General features: G+C 33.3%; 2 protein-coding genes and 1 pseudogene across 12 annotated transcripts in view; 2 read left to right on the top strand and 1 right to left on the bottom strand.

Moving 5' to 3' along the window:
- LOC148616167 (uncharacterized) overlaps positions 1-22,881 on the bottom strand; it is a 30,891-nt gene that overhangs the window by 5,887 nt on the left and 2,123 nt on the right. The window contains exons 2-4 of one of the 4 annotated variants that reach the window (XM_088582921.1): positions 20,797-20,857; positions 1,316-1,536; positions 975-1,094 (exon numbers count right to left, since the gene is read on the bottom strand). In XM_088582921.1, coding sequence (XP_088439047.1) covers positions 975-1,094; positions 1,316-1,502 — 307 coding nt within the window. In that variant the 5' untranslated portion in view covers positions 1,503-1,536; positions 20,797-20,857. Of the gene's footprint in view, positions 1-974; positions 1,095-1,315; positions 1,537-5,337; positions 6,424-8,832; positions 8,943-20,796; positions 20,858-22,881 lie in introns of those variants that run through there. The other 3 variants (XM_088582919.1, XM_088582920.1, XM_088582922.1) reach the window with 3 other exon arrangements.
- On the top strand, positions 8,588-11,058 carry LOC148616168 (uncharacterized; annotated as a pseudogene).
- LOC148616166 (protein phosphatase 1 regulatory subunit 16A-like) overlaps positions 14,427-22,881 on the top strand; it is a 53,005-nt gene continuing 44,550 nt past the window's right edge. For 4 of the 8 annotated variants that reach the window (XM_088582916.1, XM_088582914.1, XM_088582915.1 and 1 more), the window contains exon 1: positions 14,427-14,559. The gene's annotated coding sequence lies outside the window, so the exon portion shown is untranslated. Of the gene's footprint in view, positions 14,560-14,588; positions 14,726-22,881 lie in introns of those variants that run through there. The other 4 variants (XM_088582917.1, XM_088582907.1, XM_088582909.1 and 1 more) reach the window with 3 other exon arrangements.

Genomic DNA, 22,881 nt, shown 5'->3' with positions numbered 1-22,881 from the left:
CCTACACGTATGTACTGCAGTGTCCACGCCAGGGAACAATGAAAGGGCACTATGCTCAATCCCAATCATGACCACACCCCTCTGTCCCTATTGAATACCCTCTTAGTGCCCAACAACAATTATCCAACATAAAATGAATAATTTCATAGAGATCCAGACATTTTTACTCCACTTATTGTGCTGAAATAAAAAAAGAAATTATATTTTTACCCTTTTTGGTCCCCTATTCTCCAAACTTTAGAATCATAACCCCAAATGTAAATCCCAACCTTCTTTTATGAGGTATGAAACCTTGCAGTACTATATAGAAGATTTCCTAAAGTGGTTGCTTATAAACAATGAGTAAACAACTGAAATAAAATTTGACCATCATAACTTATAACCAATAATTCAAAACTGGTTCTTTGTCAGGTGGTTTGAAATAGTAAGAACATAAATAATCATATAACAGACGTTATCAAACTTAGTGGTTCACTTGGTAGACAGGGATTCACTTGTTGAAATGATAACACTGAGACAGAATATAAACAAAGATTAACTGACACATATAACTAACATGGTTTTAACATATATTGACAAGAATGTCAGATAATTAAAGTTTTGTTCTTATGTATAATTTAATCCATTTAATAAAAATTGAATTTTTCATGAAAATTTCCATTTTCATTTAGACAAGTAAGTTTTGGTATCTTCTTATCCTACAAGACAAGTAGAAAAAAAAATGTTATAGAGACCTGTATTCCATTACAACATTTTGTCCAAGAGGTTTGAAAATCATAATTAGAAAGCTGGAAACAAATAATGAGAAAGAAAGCAATCCAAATCTGATTTTAAAACTGTTGATACTTTTGGTTTGAAAAAATATTTGATATCTTGAGTAATAGCAGGATCAGGAAGCGAGAGACAACTTCTGGGTATATATAGTTTTGCCTTTAATATTTTGTAAGGTTTCTATTTTATATTATATAGTGTACCTTTGACTCTATCACAGACACGCTTGACCGAACTTGTTTTCCAGATATTTAGTATAGATAACAGTATATTGTCCCAGTCTGAATGACTCCATGGATCTTGAAGATCTTCTTCTGTTAACTCTACAATTATCATAAAAACTTACAGTAAAGACACAATACTGCCACCTAAAAAACGTTCTTTTTAATAATTTAGATAAAAATCACTTTACTTTTATTTTTTTAGCATACACATGTAGATTAAACTGAAACTTTGCATTGAAGTTATTTTTAAAGTAATGAACAACACTTTAGCAGTTCATTTATAAGGGTTGAATCAAATGAAACTGTATTTAACCATTTACCAGCAGATTCTGTTGACTCCAGAATGATTTTCTGAATATTATGAATTGTTCCTCTACACTGGGGACATTTTGTATCAGGTGAGCGAGAAATCCATCTGTGGATACAGGAATAACAAAAGATATGTCCACAAGGCACACAGCAGGTTGGCACTCTAACCAAGTCAAGACATACAGCACAATTAGGCATTTTCGGACATGTCACTTACAAAGCAATAATAAAGCTGAAAAAGATAAATCACAAAAGATTTTAAACATTTGTTTCATTTTTATCTTTAGTAATCTTAATTTTATAAAATTCAATCATGTCAACTGCAAACAAGAGGCTCCCAGGAGCTTGAATCGCTCACCTGATTAATTTTTTTGACTTTCAAGGGCAATAACTCCAACAAGGAGTTGTCCAACAATTCTGACTCCACGAAGACTCTGGTAGAACTTATCATAAGGATCATTTCATCAACTGTAGGTTTCATCCTATCTATTATAGTTTTCAAGATATTGGCTGAAAACTGCTAAAAACATAATTTTTTGCATTTCAAGGACAATAACTCTTACATGGAGTGGTCTGACAACTTTGATCCTTGGAGACTTTTGTGGGACTGATAATAAGAATCGTTTCAGCAATCGAAAGTCTCATTCTATCTATCATAGTTTTCAAGATATTAGCTGAAAACTAAAAACCTGTCATTTTTCTCCTCTCAAGGGCAGTAACTCTTACATGGAGGCGTCTGACAGCTTTGAACCCTTGGAAACTTTTGTAGGCCTTGTAATAAGGATCATTTCAGCAATTGAAAGATATTAGCTAAATCTAAAGGTTTCAAACATATATACACAAAAGTACTGTCTGACCCCTATGTTTTATTTTAAGAAACGAAGGCTATGTTTAATAACCAATCAAAAATCAAAACATTTATTTTGTGCAGGATATCCTAATAATACAGAGAATACCAACTTTCATTGAATTCTGTATAGCATTTTCTGAGGAAAAGATTTTTGGAAGTAATAACATCAAAAACAGCAAAAAAACGTCCAAAAAAGGCAATAACTCCAACATAGGTCAACAGATTTTCACCAGTATTTGAACACAGATAGATCTCATCATGCTAAATACTTTTACCACGTCAGAATTTGGCTAAACCTAACATTATGGAGATATATGCAAAAATCTGTCTGACCCCTATGTTCTATTTTTAGTAACGTTATTTCAAGTTCCATGCAAATCTATTCAGTAGTTTCAGAGGACAGGATGTTTGAAGAAATTGTTAACGACGACAGACGCCAAGTGATGGCAATAGCTCACATGGCCTATGGCCAGGTGAGCTAAAAATGAATACAATGTCCCTAATAACTGTAAATTGGGAAAATTAGGCTGTACATGTGGTTTAATTTTGGTTCATTTGGTACCTTGAAATCATGTGTCAAAATTTAACACACAAAAACAAATCATACACAGACATTTTAATACACACATATATAATATGATGAAGGTGAAACCTTTTAATGCTCCTGAAGAAACATTACGTAAAAACAACTTTGATAATTTTTGTCAGGTCTGATTTGATATATTATACTTATAACCTTTAAGTATGGTAAATTTTGTAATGATATATATTTGTCCTAAAGCATTATACTAATTGTCATGGTCTGATATGTCTATTGGCCGAAATGTCTGGCATTCATAAGGAATTATTGGATTTCATGGTCTGAAATGTCTTTGGATTGAATTGTCCTGCACTGGTTAACATTATGGTTCTTATAATTTGAGAAAAACATCTTAAAAGATTTCTTTTATTATACTTAGTTTCGCTTCATTCTGTTTCATTTCGTATAGTTTAATTATGTTTTTATAACAATTTGATTCATTTTATAGAATTGATTCGTTTTGATTTTTTATGTAATTTTCGTAAACGCAAATGAAGCTGCCATTATGCTGTTTTTCAGCTTCTGCAAATGCAGGTACAAACCGGATATTGATGCTTTTTCTTGCCATACGTATACAGAACCAAGTTGATAATACAACCATAAATGTTCCCTTCAGGAGCATATAAAAATCGCCTAAAGAAAAATTGCATTTTTAGAATTAATTAGTCTAAAAATTTATCAAATAGACCACTTGAGAAATTTTCCTCAAAGCAAAACGCTACATCTCTATCTACTGAAGCTTTGAAAATTAGTCAAAACACCTGCTAGACAAAATGTTTCAAAGAGCCACATGTTTTTTTTCATCCTCAGATATTTAAAAAAAAAAAACTACTTCTGGTTAATGTCAAAAAAAGCATTTTCACCGATCCTGAACTGTTTGACTGAGTAAATTACAAATATTTGGAATATCATTTGCCAGTTCCCAAAGATGAAATTATCCTAAATCAAATTTAGCAAAAATTACATGAAATCCATGTTATTTAAAAGGGACTCTATCAAATGATTTGTTTGCACTAAAGACAAATGCCTTCCTTATATTTTTTTATTTATTTTACTATGTTCTGATCAATTTGTATGTTGTTTCAACAAAGTTGATATTTTTGGGTCATAGTTTAATGCCCCTACACCTTTAAATGATCTAGAAGTGGCCTCCTGCAAACCTCCAGTGATTGTATTTTATCACATTTAAGATAACATAACATCATTACCACTTGTAAAAAGCAAGACTTTACTTAATTCTTTTTTAATTCAGATAAACTTTGACATGTGTTTCATTACATTTACTGCATACCATGAGGTGTTCAGGAGATGTAACAGATGATCAAGATTTCAAAATCATCACTAATGTAAAGGAATGGTATTTTCCAGAACTACTGTAAACACAACTTTTGGCAAATATACTATAATGTTGATAATGCAGAAAAATTGAAAAATGTAATGAAATTAACTGACCATTTGATAAACAAACATGTAAATTTACAACTGTCTAAAAACATGGTTCAACACAATTTTGACTTGTTAAATTGACAGTATTTGTCTGATTAATTGTACAGTAGAAATTAATCATTGTTAACTGACAGCCTGTCCATAAAATTGTGATAGTTGGGGTACATCTTCTACTAGGTCAGCTAATTGTTTCTCTACGAAAATTTACCAGCCATAAAAAAACTTGTTTAACTGATTAGACAGCAATTAACAACTATTGCCAGATTTATAGTCCTTGCAATTAACAAAATGATATTGTAACATGAAGAGGAACAAGGGTATTTTTGGGTCAAATTTAAAGGGCAGAAGGCCATGGCACCCTTCTAAAATGGGCTAATGGGACCACAGAATGATGTAAAAAGGCATGCAGAAAGTGCTGATCACACAACTTATTTCTGCTAAATAAATACATAATAAACCTATTTATGATCAATTAAGTCATAATTGAATGGAAGGCATTTTTAAAGTTCGGGTATAAATGCCTTGTAAATTACGGACACAATTTGAACAGATTTAGAAGAAACATGCACATAACTTCTCATATTTTCATACTTTAATCAAGACTCTGTAACAAGTCCAAACATATTTTTTTCTGGTAGGTCTTACATGTGTAGAAATTTGTCCAAAAATTCATCATACTGACACTTAAAATCTTTTGTCTAAGAAAAACACTACCAAGCACTCCACTGAAGCTTCAGAAATAGTAAAAATGCCAGCTAGTCAAAACGTTTCATTTGCCTATTTTGTTTTGCTACGTTCAGTGCCAAGGGCCTATTTTGGGTCACTTGTTTATTTCCATTGAGACTATGAATTATACTATGGCGTAACTTCATTGTCAGTGCTTCCACAGTAGGAATAAAAGTGTGCTAAATTGTAAGAATATGGTGACACATTCCTTGTATTGCTCAAACTAGATTCACTGTATCTTCCTACATCATGACATGTATAATTTTTACATTGGAAAATATTTTTTTCATTACGTTTGGGGACGAGATGGTTTTACTGACTCTATAAAACATGTACAATTTATTGAATTATATTTAATCTATAAAGTTTTATCTAACTTTCCGGTACACACATATGATTGATGACATAATTCTTATGAACACCTTTCTTACAGTGCTTAAACATTGTTCGCACTCTGTGCCGTCCCCTGATCCCGTATCTATCTGAACAGACATCACACTCCTTCTACTTTCCGGCTAGCATTTTGATTAATCGGATTCTAACATAATCTCAACCTCATGGTTCCCTTACTACTTCTCTGTTAAGTATGTGTTCTTTGGATAAATCTTCTCTTAAACTTTGTATAAACTGTAAATGTGATTTCAGTGGACAATCACCTGAATGATTAGAATATAGAATATATGAATTCAGGACCATTCTGTGTAGGATATTAAACGCAATCTTTTTCCAGACTTTCATTGATTTCCTGCCATTATAATAATGGGTAAGTATCATGTTCACTAAATAGACTCCCCCATGTTCTTGATATAAAGTCTAAAACGACGGATTTATTGTTAGCGTCCTGAATGGCTTTAATTTTAGTAGACAGAATTCTAACCGGCTTTCTTCGTCGTCTTTCCCCTAAAACCACACAATAGAAGATCATCCTGATGCATGTATACATATTCTTGTTCTCCAATTTGGGAGGCCTTAATAGTTTTTGGAATTTGGGCGATTTTTTCTTATTGTTCCCGTCAAGTATGTACATCATCTGTAAAGCTGCTTCGCAAGATCAATCGAAGTAAAAAAACTATTGCAGACTACGTGATACCATTTCCCAAGCATGCTGACAGCTTCTAATAAAGATTTTACCACTTGTGATCCCTGACTAACACCTGCTGGTGTGGGATCAAACCATTTTTTCACGATACACATTCATATGCATGATGTACCCGGAAGCAGCTTTGACCATCATCCAAACTTTCACTCCAAATTTTGAGCTTTGGAAGGTATATATTGCTACATTGGTGTTCTACCTCAGGTTCCGATTAAACTTTCATCTATACTGATATTCTGTTCTGGGTTTAAATGTTCCATGGCTTGAGTATCATAATTGTTGTCATTCCTTTAGGGTAAAGTGTTATTATCAACGAGATGAAAAAATTTCAATATCAATTGAAATGGATTCCAACTTAAAACATTTCTCAACCATTTCTTTTCTTGACTCTTATGAACTATATTCCAATATTCATTTACTGACGCTTTTCTAATCAAACTCATATTGAAAACTACTGCTAAAAACGCCTTCACTGTCAAGGTTATTTCTCCAACTTTCCATCAATAATGCAGTCAGTCTAGAAAATCTTTTTATCCTGTCTCTGCTGTTGATGTACTCTGTAGCATACCTAAAATACAATTTTTGATCTTTATAGATGAACAGTTTTACCTCTTTGTACGTGTAGGCCATGGCTGTACCGTCCGTTATTCGAGATAAAAAATCTACTGAGAACATTAAATAAAAGCCCTAAATCTTGATAATAAATGCAATTGGTGTTGTTTTGAGAAGTTAAACACATTTACTCAATATTCATTTATTTTCAATATATAAGTAGGCTGTATTATGTTACATGCACGTTTATTTACGATTTATTCATTCTTATGTAATATCGAGTCATAAAAAATTTCGAGGTAACAAAATCTCTACACATAGGACACGTTTCGACCCTAAAGACCTCGTCAGCTACATTCGCCAAAAATATATTGCAGGGCCAAAATATTTACAAATAAGTTGAAATACACATCCAAAGCAATCAGAAAATGTTGCAAAAAAATCGGGAAAGGGGTATCTAAAATATATGGTTTCATTTAAGGCTCTACGTTTACATGCCGGCATTTTCATTTCAAAATACAATACTGCGTCCAAACAGTTTATCAAGATACAGATCGTGAATAGTCACCTATGGTTGTAGCGTCTTAATAGACGTCATTGTGGACTATTTTGATCATTTGTTTACCACATGCATGGTGTATCATGATGCAGTTTTAAGTTTATAACATTAATGAGTAAAATACGGGGAAAAACCGAACTAACATTTCAATTTAACGTGTACCTGTTCGTTTCTGCAACAATTATTCTAAGGAAGTCCATAGTCATCATCAAAAAGAAATAGATAATTGGCTTGCTGTTTGCCTCTGGCATACTCTTTGGTCTTACTTCTTCTGTGAACTGTTCAGGTTCATCATCATCTTCTTCTGATGGCATTACTCTTAACCAAGACATTCTGTTGATAACAGGGATGTCTGCCGGTTGATCGTCATCGTCACTGCAATCAATGTCGGTTTCCAAGTAACTTCCATGGTCAGAACTATCATATTCCCATGAACTATCTGTCTCTGATTCCAAAGACATTTTTGGCGGCTTCTTCATAAATGACGTAAAATATATGACATCATAGTTAACGAGGGCCGTGCAAAAGTATCATGCATGCATGCAAAGTTTCAATCTCTATGAATATAAAGAAGCCTATTATATATATCAGCACTTGATCATTTTTATTCATAATTAGATTTTTACCAACTTTTACTATTTCTGAAGTTATAACTTCACGAGAACTACAAAAAAAATTTTAAAGAAGATTTAGAAGCTAAAAGTGCCTATGTTTTCTATTTTTGAACATTCTATATTTTCTTTTAGAAATTACACCCTTTGCGCTTTATTATGTGTAAAATTACCCAAATAATGTTTTTATGAATTACGGCAGCACTTTGTCATTTTGTACTTGAATTTTGTGAAACTGTCATTTAATATTTTGATAATGTCATTAAAATTATCAACTAATGTTATAAAGTGTGGCATTTTTATTTTAAATTTTATTACTAATAACAATTTTAAGTACTTGGTCAAAATTGATGTAATGATGTAAGAAGAAATTTGGAAAGTCTCTTTCCTACTTCATAAAAGCACAAAAGTAGAACCGATTTATTCACTACTGAGGTAGGGCGCTTCACAAGTTGTCAAAATTGTGGCATTTTCACGCACAATCGTCATGAAAAGCACGTCTTAGGTCATATTATGACGTTACGTCATTAATAACATCAAAACACTCCAGACAGCAGTGTAAAAAACAAGCTTTGGCACGGAGCATAAAATTTCAAAAATTTTCTGTGGCACTGAAATGGTTAAAAGACTTCTATGTTATTTATTCAGAATTACTCTGACATTTTAAAAAAACTATTTCTGATAGAAAGGATTTTAATTAAACTCTGCAATCTATGCCAAACTCAAAACTGTTCTTCCGATAATTTCTTAAATACTTGGAAGGTCCCTTGCTGTCTCCCACTAATCACTGATGAAAAAAACTTGAAATTATAAATGGCATCAAGTCTAGTTTGCAGAAAACTTTACAGGGAACCTATTACTTTATGCCTTGGCTGAAGCTTGCACTCAAGGCATTGTCTTCTTCATTTTATAATAACGCCCTCTGGACACCGTTGGATAAGGTAACCGAAAACTTGGCCGTAGACACTGCCACTGTAACACAACTGACAGTTGAACTTTCAGTCAATTCAGAAGGAGTGGTTACAGTTTCATGAAGTATTCAACCATACAAAGTTAACTTGTGTACAAGATACTCAACGGACAACTATGAAGACTACTTTTAAAATACCTCAATCAAGGCCTTTTCAAATGAATGTAAAATAATTACAAAGCTAGTTTCGAAATGTTTTGTTTCAGTTTAGGAAGTGGATGAGTGTATGTAACACACAAAACGAACACGGAATTTTTCCTCGGACTAGGACCAGTTTTTCGAACGAATTAACAATCTGATTAACAATCTGATTAAAATGTAGTGAATGTGTCACGGTCGTATGGTTCCAATATTTTCATAAAATGCCATTAGACATCTCTCTGGAATATAACACGCGTTGTATGGCAGAAAAAGTCCACCGTCGACACAATTATTATTGACGAATTCATAGATACAAGTTCCTTCTCTGGTGGTAATATTCAGAATACATCACCTCTGATCAATGATCTCGACCTAAGTAAAGAGATCATGTACTGATACTTTGTTGGTAATAAGTATGGTTTAGGAAGGGGTCAAGATATCAACGTCACTGCTGAACTAGCGGTGTGAGCTCCACGGTTATTACATGTACTTTCTAAATTTCCCTTAAGGTACCCAAATATACTAAGGTTCCCCAATATACTAACGAAAAAAAAGTCATGTACCGGAAGTAACAGAAAGTGACTGTCCTTACGAGGAAAATTCATCATTTCCTTCAATCAAACAAATAAAAAAATATAGGTTAATATAAATTCATCTTTTCTAATAGTTTTCAAGTCTTCACCTAACATCGAGTCTTCATCGACCTTAATTGGTGTTATTGGAAGCAAGACGGTAGAGTTGACATGCGATGCCACGGCTTATCCCTTTATTTCGAGTTTCACATGGATTCATCAAGAGGGTGGACACAAAGCAGTTAACCTTGGACATGTTACCTCGCCCTTTTCAGTGTCGGGTATAGTTATGGTAGGAGAAGAAGTTTATGAATGTATTGTAGAAAATGCCGAAGGATCTTCCTCTGTATTGTTTACACTCAACCAAGGTATTGGTGCAGCATAAATTGGTTCTATATATTCTTTTAAAGAGCGTGTGTGTGAAGATGACTATTGTCTGAAATTGTTTTTGTGCCCTAGGAAACAGGTTCCACGCTACTGTACTGTCGTACTTTTGATTGCCGATCAAACATAAATAGCAACAATTTGAATAGGGGATCACCCTTTATGCTCGAAAAATTTTATTGATGACAAAGATTATCATTGAAAATCATTTGAAATAACAGAAGCGGGTGCCCTATTAAGCCAGTGAGCGCCTTCATCGGTAATTCTGGATCCGCCATTAATTTATATTAAAATGCATCAATATTCATCGTTTCCACTAGACATCATATTTTCGTTGTGACACTTGTGGCACCGTTGAACTACAGTTTTTACATGTATCCGTTGCTATTTTAGCAAATAGACAAATTATCGTCTTTTAAAAAAATATTGACTCATGGACCACGAATTAAAGTCTTTTCCCCTCTACCCTCGAAATTTGATACACGTGAAAATAAATGAAACCACAGTACCGGTATACATGTTTTAGGCCAAATTGACAAAAACAATTTTACTAAGAAACGCGTACGATGACTAAAATTAATCTACAACAATAGCAATTTATGAAAAATATACTTCAGAACAGTGAAAATTAAGCTGAAATTGAAAGTTCACTACGAAAACCAAAATTTTAAGTCATGTATGTATGCAAATGCAGAGATGAAAACTACACTAGAATACGGAATATCCATTTGAAACTCATAAGAATGTATGTGCATATTTTCTTTTCATAGACAGAAGTTTGTGTCTATGTCCTTGTGCTCGTTTGATCTACCAGAACGTAACATTTTTACGAACTGAAAGTTTTACTACAACCTGTAACTGACAAGATTCGAAAGGAACTTCAGGTAAACACGTCAGATTTATCATCGTCAATATATAAGAGGAACTGTATGGAAGATAATCGCCCTTCCTCATGGAATATTGGTTATGTTGGAATCGCATTTCTCTTGCTAGGCCTGAATCTAATGGTCGTCGCAGACATTGCGTCTTTCTGGAGTTACCTAGGGAAGAGCTAACATATCGTTTTATTTATATGCACATCGTCTAAAGGCCACGTATATTTGTCTGAACATCCGTGGACAAAAAATATACCATCTTTTAAGCCTACGTAACAGCAGCGTCTGGTTTATTTCAACATCGCAATTTATTTGTAATTTTAATTTTTAGTTTGTTGTGTTCAGGGTTGCATTGCACTATCTGAATGAAGAAAAATTACTGAATATAGAGAGTTTACTTTTATTTTATGTCCCCTGCACATATATATAATGCGCATTCAATACGAATCAAAAGCGATTTCAAATAAACGTTCTTGCGTAATAAGATAAAGATCAATAAAGATATTGATGCTGCTTCGAATCAAAAAATTATGAGTATCATAAAATCTATTCAATATCTAGTGTGATTCGAAATAGTGTTATATGTGAAAGAAGCACAATCTGGTCCCTATTCTTAAAACTTTATTTTGTTTGTATAGTAAGCCGATCCGGTTTAGTGTGGCGTAGTATTCTTGTTCGTACATTCGATAAACTCATCATGAACTCTTGGATCGTTATGGTGTATCCATCTGCACCATGAAAACTTATTTATTCAACGGGTCATAGTTTTCCTTTCCTCGTTTGTCTACCCCGGACTTGACTTTTTATGAGCAACCCGGCGGGTGTTTCTAGACAAACAGAGAACGCTTACCTTACCGGTGCACGTGGTCCATGCTCCCAGTTTTTAGTGGAGTCCGAGTTGCTCATTTGCTTTTGTTACTTTGTATGTTTGATTTTAGTTACTTTATGTTCTTTGTTGTGTATGTCTGTTTTCCAAGTCTGGTCTTTGTCCCTGGATTACATTCTTTGATTACCGCTGTAACCTTGGTTCCCTTGATTACTCTTAGCAAAACATAGTAGTCATGTTTCCGTTAAACCGAAGTAAACTGAAGAAAGAAAAAAAAATAGTTCCATATTGACGTTCAATACCAAACTCCGGAGCATTGGTCTCTTCCATGCCTGCACTACTTTTGCCATTCAAGAATAGTGGAGAAACGTCAACGGTACGGAACTGGAGCTGCCTTGGAGTTTGGTTCAATACACGTCCTCCAAAGCCCGGGTTTTGAGTCCAGATTGGTACATTTCCTTGGCTCAAAATGAATTGTATAAGAAGGCTCTAAAAGTATTTCTTAAACTGTAGAAGGATTTCTTATCTTTAAAAATGTATGAATGTTTTCAATCACACTATTGAACCAATACTGCTCTATGGCTGTTAGACCTTGTGATCTTTTAATTGCTTACTACCTGAATTCAAAACAAAAAGGTGTCCGAACATTAGATAAGATATATCTAAATTTGGCTTGTGAAAAACTACATACTAAATTTTGTAAGCACTTAGTCGGTAATCAGAGGAAAATCACAAACAGATGAAAAGAAAGTTGACAATTCTGAATGAAAAGTCATCACGTTTGTCGTATAGTTTGGTCAATAGTTTTCCTTTAGCAGCGATTTCTAAGTGTAGGTCAAGATATGAGGCTGACCTCACAGTGTCTGTAGTATCCTTTATCTCAAGTTCTTTGGGGTAGATGCGATCGATGTATCAAATCCCCGACATCAGGATTGTTTAAAGATAATACGCCACTCTAAAACCTTATATAGTAAGCAAAAATCATTATGGTATGGATCTATTTAAATAGTTCTTCAGAATTTCCCAGATCTACGAAAAGAATATATGCCCACCAAAAAACTAAGCAAAAATGTAATGGAAAGGCTGTTGAGAAATGCATACATCAAAAATTGGAAAAATGATGCAACAAGGAATTCTGATGGTAAACTAAGAACCTATTCGAAACTCAAATCTAAGTTTGGGTATGAAAAGTATCTAAACATCATCAGTAAATTTGAGCTCAGGAGAGGTATCGGCAAGTTCAGAATGTCTTCTCACCATCTCGAAAAAGGCAGATACCAGGGTATTCCTCAGCCACACTTCACACTTCGTACCAAGTCTGCATGGTTCGGGCGAGTCAATTTATTTTCAAATGCTCTGTAAGCAAATTGAGGTGCGGAAATTTTTCTTACAAAATACCACGACGGATCAGTGCTCCAACTTTGCTAATCTAAATGTTGAGCAAAAATTTGTAATTCACAGTTATGGCGAAATGGGAACACACCCAACCCAAGGGCCACCGACACGCGGGGTAATGTAGGTCGACGGTTGATACCGCATGTGATGTTCATTGTATCATATGACACATTTTAATTCTAACTATACTTCAAATGCACTCCGAGTAGGTATATGATACAGACGGTAAAAGATATAGGGTTTAAAGAGTAATCAAGGGAACCAATGTTATAGCGGTAATCAAAAGAATGTAATCCAGGGACAAAGACCAGACATGGAAAACAGACATACACAACAAAGAACATAAAGTAACTAAAATCATACATACAAAGTAACAAAAGTAAATGAGCAACTCGGACTCCACTAAAAACTGGGAGCATGGACCAGGTGTACCGGTAGGGTAAGCGTCCTCTGCTTTTCTAGAAACACCCGCCGAGTTGCTCATAAAAAGTCAAGTCCGGGGTAGACAAACGAGGAAAGGAAAACTATGACCCGTTGAATAAAACAGTTTTCATGGTGCTGATGGATACACCATAACGATCCACGAGTTCATGATGACGACCATAAAACTTTGGTAGTGATGACTTCAATCTTGAAGCAACCACTTATAATGCAAATACAATAAAAGTTTATTTAAATCTATAGTACTAAGATAAAGCGAAGATCAGGGGCGTAGCTGCTGTACGCAAATACGCAATTGCGTACTTTCGGAAAAAGTAACAAAAATAAAAACACACATTTTAAAGACGAAATGAAGGTTTTATGCAATGACTCACTGGGGGCCCTGAGCGACCCCACCCCAAGACCCCTCGCCGTAATTTTGCGTACAAATAAAACAGGCCTAATTACGCCCCTGAAGATGTTATCAATAGTCTGACTTATCCCCCTTTCATCTAAAAAAATCCTTTATTTGATGCGTTGGGTTGGAATTTTTATTTATTGAATCAGGATATAATACGGGTTCACAAACATTAAATGTGAGGGGGAAATCCCATAATGTTAGTCTGCCTTTAAAAGTGAAGTTAGTAAAACCCTAGAACTGTGTTTGGGTGGTTGAAACATCGAGACTTGGTCACAGGATAGGTGTTTCAGAAGTGCATGATTTATATCAGGACTTCCATTATTAATTGGAGGTCCTGAAACCGAATTATGAAGGTCCAGAAATATTTTGGCACCAATCATTTTCAAAATGTCTATTAATTCCGTATCTCATACAAAGTACAAATCAATGCCAGTTACGGATCCAAGGGAAGGTCCTATTGTTTGGATCGAACTACCTTTTTCGTTGGAATATTTATTTAATTTCGTTCAACACGCCCTGGTTCCGGGAACCCCTAGCTGTAAGTACTAGTCAGTAGTGCTGCTTTGAGCCCAGATATTAATTAATGATGACAAATATGGCAAAAAATCGTTTAGTTAACTCGTATAATGCAGTCCGCCTTTCGTGGAGGAAAGTCATTTCAGTGGACAGGTAAGTTTTTTCACCTGAAATGACACCTTTGTCACGTGATATGTCCATACTTGCCAAAACGGAACCTGGACTGCCGCGACACCTGCCGTATCGACATTGTTATACCGGAAAAGAATTTAGAACTGAAAAATTAATGAAGATTATGAATTAATTACTGTTTTGGTAGGTGTTACGGACAAAACTACCTGTAGTTTATTTATCTTTGCTTATAATCACATAGGCGTGGACAAACAGTCCAATTCGCCCACACACACCTGAGTCAGAAACTACTGTTCACCTGTATCTATAGTTCAAGATAAGTGAAAAAAACTAGATGTGAAGACTACAGGTAGGAAACAATAAAACAACACTTCATGGTATTTTGTTATGTCAAATTCATGATGCTCAGGTTTACATCTGTAATCGTATTTAGTACATACAAATTTTGGTGGTACACTGTCTTTTACATAAGTCAGCCACTGTTGTCATTACCAAAGTGCACCTATAGATTTCCTGTCCCTGCTAGAAAGACTAAGATTGAAGACACTTGTTATCACTCTGAAACTCATTTGAATGTATAAGGTACATCACAGTGTGAAAAGGAACAATTACACATTGTGCTTGCCATTCCATTCTCATCATTCCTTTATTACTGAGTCTTTTAGAAATGTTTCCATAGCTACATGAACTAAAAATGTATGTGAATAAGTTGTAGGAATAGACTCAGAAGGTTAGTAGTGAATGGCTTCTAGTCTCTTAGAACCGGTCTTCTCTATATGCCAATCAGCAATCGGACCTAGTTTGCCATTTCCACTTCACTAAAAAATAACCTTGGATGCAGAAAGGAGAATTTCTTCTTGAAAAATTTGCCGGAATTGTAGTCATACGCAAATCAAAGTAGTACTTTCCGTCAGGTGGCACTAAAAATTTAAGTTGGATAGCACTAGAAATAAAGAACAACAACTCTTTCAGGAATTTTGGCACGAAGTGAAGAGCTAAGAAAAAAAGTAATTGGTAAAAAATTTTAGAATTGGATCTGTCAAATTCCGGACAGATCCATCTGCCTAGTGCCTGCCAGGTTTTTCTTTTGTGTAAGTAGAAAGGCTGAGGTGTTCTGATTGGGGCAGTCAGGCCATCTTCCTTTTTTGAATTTTTTCATCAACCACTGCTTAAATTGACTGCATTTAATGAAATATGACTTTTAAAATCATGTTACATGTAGTGGATCTAAATTTGTTAAATATTAATGTCATCATGTTTTGATAGCTACCACTGTAAACTTCCTTATCCAGTATAAATACATGCATGTGACAGTGAAGGCAAAAAAAATATACAAAAATTTACATGTATACCCAACTTAACATAAGCTAACCCCTGTTCCCCCCAAAAATTGACTTAAAATATGTCCACAAAAAGTTTAATCTCCTACATATGTTTTCAATAACTATTGTAGCAACAACATCACAAAACTTGTTTTCTTTTTTTCGTGGATGTCAAATAGTTCAAATCGATCCAATGTCAATTTTGCATCCCTTTGCTTGCATTGCCAGATGGACCGATTCCGTGGCCAAGGCAATTGTTGGTCTGATTAGTAATTAGACTATATTCAATACCCATTTAACCTCCAAGCCTTTAGTCTGAGACTCGAAAAACCTTTTCACAATTAATTCTTTCTATTAATTGTTTGTTTACTTTCTAATTCATTGCAAATGATCAGTACATATTTGTCAGCAATGTATTGCTTTGAAACAAAAATGGTGGATTTACTTTGGACTTTCTGGTAGAAAATATAAGATATCAAGGCTAAATGATAAATATTGTAAAGAGGACATGCCAAATATGATATTGCGAAGAGGTCATATCCAGTGTGCTATTCCTTCTTAGGTCACTTGGCGTCCGTCGTCATTCAATGATTGTTAACAATTTTTGCGAACATCATCTCCACTGAAACTACAGAATGGATTTGGTTGAATCTTAGCATGATTGTTCCTTAGGGTATCCTGCACAAAATTTAAGCTTTGATTTTGATCTGTCTAAAAACATGGCTGCTGTTACTAAAAATAGAAGGTAACGGTCAGACAGCAGTTTTTCGCACATATCTTTAAAACCATTACATGGGGGTTAAAGTGTTCAGCATGATGAAAGCTACTGGTGTGCTGATTTTCATGAAAATCTCAACAAATGTTGGAGTTGAAATTGCCCTTTTCAACATTTTTGACTATTTTTGGTGTTATTATTTTAAAAATCTTCTCTGAAACTATTATTCAGAATCAAATAAAACTTAGTGAAATTGTTCTTGAGGGTATTCTGCACAAACTGATCATTTAAAATTTTTGAAACATTGTAAAACATGGTTGTTGTTACTAAAAATAGAATATAAGGGGTCAAAATATGTTTTTTTGCAAATAACATAAAAAAAACCATTGAATTTAGCAAAATTTTGAAGTAAGGTAATAGTACTCATCATCAGACTTATGCTGACATTTTCAAAATGATTTATTGTCCAATGGTTGAGTTGTGGCTCCTGAAACAGTTTTTTTGTCATTTTTCATGTGTACAACTTTGGAAATCATTTTTTCTTGAACCATGTGACAAAATTTAATGGAAGTTAGCATAATTGTTCCTTAGGGTATTCTGCACAAATTGATTGTTTAAAATTTTTCATCAGTCAAAAAACATGGCCATTGTTATTAAAAATAGAACATTGGGTCAAAGTTTTTTTTTGCTCTTTTTTCCTCAACTATAGAAGAATACAGAAGATGAAAGCTACTCTTAAGATAAACATGATATTCTGTGTTGACTGGCAGTATTGAAATTTTTTCAAGGCTGCTATTTTAAAAATAGCTGCCATTTTGCAACCATTTTCACCAGTTGCTCAGATTCTACTGCTTTTTGGTTTATGAGGAAACATGGTATTCTTTGTTGGATGATGATGATGAAAGTTTGTTCTGGGCGGCAATTTTCAAAATGGTTGCCATTTTCCCAACTAATTTTTAGCTATTGCCATCACTTGGCATCTGTCATCGTCGTTAACAATTATACAACAAACTTCTCCTCTGAAACTACTTGACTAATTAGAACCAAACTTGATATGAATGTTCCTTGGGGTATCCTGCATAGAACTGATGTGGGGATTTTTGATTCGTCCAAAAAAATGGCCACCGTTACTGAAAATAGAACATAGGGGTCAGACTAGTTTTTCGCATATATCTCCTAAACCGTTAGGTTTAGCTGAATTCTGACGAGGTGAAAGTGTTTAGCATGATGAGATCTATCTCTGGTCAAATTTTGGTTTTAATTCGTTAAGCCATGTTGGAGTTATCGCCCTTTTTCAATGATTTTTGCTATTTTTAATGTTATTTCTTTCCAAAATCTTCTCCTCTGACACTACTTGTCCAATTGAAACCAAACTTAATATGAATGTTCCTTGGGGTATCTTGCATAGAACTGATATGGGGATTTTTGATTCGTCAAAAAACATGACCGCCGTTACTAAAAATAGAACATAAGGGTCAGATAGTAGTTTTTCACATATATCTCCTAAACCGTAAGGTTTATCCAAATTCTTTCAATAGCTGAAATGATCCATATTATTAGGACTACAAAAGTCTTCAGACTCCTTGTAAGAGTTATTGCCCTTGAAAGGGGAAAAATGATATTTTTTTTAAATAGTTTTCAGTCAATATCTTGAAAACTATGATAGATTTAAAGAAACTTTCAATTGTTGAAAAGATCTTTTGATAGTCCTACCAAAGACTTCTTTAGTCAAAATTGTTGGACAACTTCTTGTTTAATTAATTGCCTTTGAAAGGCAAAATTCAAGAAGGTGAGCGATTCAGGCTCCTGGGAGCCTCTTGTTATACTTGCTTTGATTTTATTGATATTTGGTTTCTATATTGAACATAATTTCCTGAGTTGATGGTGAAAATGCTGTATAGCCATGATTTCACTTAATTTTATTTTCTTTTTTTAGCAAATGTATATTGAGCTAATGCTCACTTAGACCCGGTGGAATAACAGGACATAGAAGGAACCATACCCAAATATTTTCCAGAGGTTCTTAAAACACTGAATGCATTTTCAACTTTTTACAGTGTCTTAAGTTCTCAGTGTAACAAAATATGAAAGTATGAAATCCTGAATCTGAAATTTATCATACATGGCATGATGCTGGACCATCATATGTTCTCTTCTTCCAGTTCTTTTTCTGTTCCCCCCCCCCCCCCCAAAAAAAAAAAAAAAAAATATATATATATATATATATATATATATATATATATATATATATATATATATATATATATATATACAAAATGGTATTGAGGAAAAAAATTTTATACGGTACATTTAGTACATGCAGTGACTTTGATCTTGCCCTTTTCATATACTATGCTGAATGCTTTACCTGTATTGTCAAACAAAAGCCTGTGAAATATCAGTTGTGTACCAATAATCATACATGTAGATATAAATCTTAATTCTTCTAACTTGGTGATGATGAAAATGCTGTATAGCCTTGATTTAACTTCACATTATGTTCTTTTTATAGCATCCATACATGCGTATGATAAATGTATTATGAGCATGTATCAATGTACTAATACATGCACAAAAGATATAAATGTACATACATATATGCAGTAAATATGTGTATATGTGTGTATATATTTGCATGTAAAAGTTGTTATTGTGGAAAGTGAAATGGGTATAAAGTAGTGGTAATTGTTTCTCTACATAGAAATGAATTTACCACAAGGAAATCCACATTCAAAAGGTAAATACATGTAATAGAAAATGGACAATATAAGTATGAAAAAATGAAGACAAATAAAATGCTTCAAAATTTATCTGCAGATTGTTAGAATGATCTCCCTTTGCATAAAATAGAATTTTACATATATTTTGTACATGTAGCAAACATTCTGAAATGCATAATTTCCTGATACATTGAAATTAGAACATGTTTTTTTTGTAATGAATATATCAGAAAATATTACATAAAGTATTATCCAATGTTTTATAGGTGATAAAACTAATAAAATGTATTGAGCCACAACTGATATTATGCAATGTTGAATTGCTTTTAATTTTACCATATCTCTCAGAAAACTGGGATACCATTTCTTAGAAAGATAAAAAAAACTAATCTTGAGAGCTTCATCAATTACTGATGTTTAGAATTGTTGGCATAACCAAAAAAGCTTCAAGAATGATTGATAAATATTTTGTTTAATTAAAATTTCATTTGGTATGCATTTTATTTAAATCGTATCATGATTGCAATAAAGTCTTCAAATGCAGATTTTTTTTAATGGAATCCTTTTTATAAATCAGCCAGATAACATTGAAGATGGAGTTAAGTGCATGCATGTGAAAAGTGTCAGGGGGGGGGAAAAAAGAACTATTTCAAGTAAGATTTTTTATTTGGAAATTGCACGATCTTTCAAGTCTAAGATGAAGCTAAGATTTAGTCATGCAAGTAGAAATTGGGATTAAAAAAATAAAGCAAAATGACAATTTTAGTAATGATTATCACATGTATATGTATAACCAGATGTCATTTTTTTAGGAATCAAGGCATATTATTAAAATGTGAATAAGTACAAAGTGAAGAGCATTGTATACATTTTTGCAGTTTTTGTCTTTTTTTAAAAGGTTGACAAATTGTTTATGTTGTTTTAATTTGTATGTTGCATTCAATTGCAATGTGTTTATATGTCGCACAAGATACTCCTTATCTACTGACACTTACAATGTATAGGGGGGATGTAAAAAATTATACAAACCCTCTGAGAGTGGAATCACTCTAGGCCAGAGTGTCAATGCAGTAGCCAAGCCCAGGGTGTGTATGGCACTCACTATGTATACATGTACATGTATGGTACAGGGGTATGTTCAGACAAAAGGGGTTGCATTTTTAGCTGAATAGCCTGAAATGGGGTATGATTTTATAAATAGTAAGTTATTTTGTAAAAATTTTTAAAGAAGTATGTTATGTGCATAATGTGTAGTATACAATATTTTTTTTTATGTGAATAAGTTTTATCACAAGATTTGATATCCACATATTAATCTATGCATCAGTAGAATATGTCTTAGGTAAGGGGTCTGTATTTTTACCAATTTTGTGTATCATTGGGTATGTAGATCCATAAAAAATGGTCTTGAATGATGTCAGGATTTTGAACTTCCAGAACACCCTGTCAATTTTCGAACAAGGTGCCCCTTGGGCAGTCAAGCCACAGGTAGGACATACTCTGACCAAGCTCGTCCTAAAGTTAGGAACCCAGAAGGCTTGGTTAGGCAACTGACATTCATATACTAAATGTAGCTTCTAACACTGACTGTGCTAGATCTGTAAGGGTAGTCATGGTAGTTAAAAATAATTTTTTTTTTGAGATTGCAGATAAACATACTCACCAGTAGAAACAATACTAGACTTATGAAGTTATGCTGGGGCTGATTGTACAATTGTGGATATCTGTAGAGAAAAATTTGGCAATTTATCAATCTTTCCAAGCATAGGTGACATGATTTAATATTTAATTTCTGAGCTTTGATTTTCTTGTTTAACTGAAATATCTCACAATTAAAAAGGGTCTCCTTGAGATACATAGTGGATTAAAGTGGATTACTAATATTATAATAAAAGTATCAATTCTTATACAAGGTCTTCCTTTCTACTTAACAAAGGATAATTTGACATAACAACCATATTAAAAATCATAAATTATTTGTCAGTTTTTTTTTACTAAAATAGATCAGTTTTGTTTTTTTCTCTGTATAGTTTGAGTATACAAAATTAACATATCTGAAAGACAATAAGGTCAAACAATATTGCAATGTACTTAAATGACAGGATTTAACTCTATAAATTAGGTTAGTATACAGGTACACAAAATACCTGACCCCAATATTCTGACAGGTGTAATTGACAGAGGAATGTGAAGGTATTGATGTTATTAATGTTTGGGAATCAGTGTGCTGACAAGATTATGTAATAACACAATGTTGTCCCAAATATCACGTATAAACATGTACATGTATCATATCCACTGGTACTAAAAACAAATTTTTAGCTTTTTTCCAGTTTTGAATATAACTGGGAAAAAATGGCCAGGTTAGAGCAATGCTGTAAAATTGGACAAGCAGCTAATCCAGGAATAGCCTTTTTCATAAGTTATACATTAATTAATGTTTAGTACCCTATTTTACATACCTGTAGTTAGAAATTGTCAGTCTACTTTTATAATAAAATTATGGAAGTTCGGAATCACTGAACATTCACTTCCTGTTTACCAAAAAGTGGACGATCTTAATTTGTTCAGAATTGTATGCAAACTCCTTTTTAATTCTTATGCATTTAACTTTAATGAAAATTTAATAGTTTATATGACATCTAAGTTAAATACACCTCATTTTTCGATTGCAGTTCCTAGTTGATTGGAAATTTTGCTATTTAGGTTGGCTTTTAAGATGGCAATATTAATGAAGCTGCTGATCATCCTGATAGAATTAACAGTTTACATCTGTCCAGAGTAATCACATTTCATATGTTTTATAGTACTATATGTTATGGTCTAAGTGCATCTTTTATACAAAAGATCATTGCTTCACTTTGTCTAGAAGCTAAAAAAGTCTGAATTTTAAGTTGAATTATTCTAGAATTTGAGTATAAATTTAAATTGTCTAGCCATTTAATTTGCCCAGAGCAGATGTAATGTGATTTAAGTGTGCTTCTAAATTTTAATGGTTACTTTAGATAATAGCACATAAATGGTGTAGGTCTTAAAATTTGAAAATATTAGTCACCAAATTTTATGGAAATTTGTTCATAATACATGTACATACAACTATTATTATGTATGTACACATACATGCTGGTATGTTTAATGCATTTATGTAAGAAATTTAAATGGATATACTGTTGTGTGTGTGTGTGTGTTTATATATATATATATATATATATACATGTACATGTAGTTGCTATTATTAAATTGATTGTGGTTGTGAATCAACATTTCACATGGGTCTTAACACCATATTTTGTTCCTTGTTTATGTAAACAGTGGTATTTAGGTGCAGGTAAAATGATTAGATTTTTGGTTTCCTTTGCGTTCCTATACCTCTTGCCGTAACTATATCAATTTGACTTTTTAATTCAAGACAGTGTAATTTGGTCTTATATAGCTATGGCTGTATAGTATTGTCAGGAAGATGTGAGGCTTTCACATTGTAACTTTTCTCACAAGTTCAAACTGTTTAACAGAAAATCTCAATGAATTGGAAAGTTTTCAATTTTTATACCCCTTGCAAACAAAGTTTCGGGGTATATACATTTTTGTAGGAATCATCTGCTAAACATCTCAAGTAATTTAGATGTTTATTTTATAAGAAGGTTGGGTATCATATGTAGATCTGCATGAAGGAATATAATTTTTGTTGGATGACTCCAAAGGGAGATAAATCCAACTTAAAGGTTTTACATTTGAGTTTATTTGAAGC

This window comes from Perna viridis, chromosome 5, assembly GCF_037379345.1.
Source record: "Perna viridis isolate PV_CMFRI_1.1 ecotype Kerala chromosome 5, ASM3737934v1, whole genome shotgun sequence".
NCBI lineage: Eukaryota > Metazoa > Mollusca > Bivalvia > Mytilida > Mytilidae > Perna > Perna viridis.
Note: the sequence above shows the minus strand (reverse complement) of the source record. Positions and strands in the feature narration are given on the sequence as shown.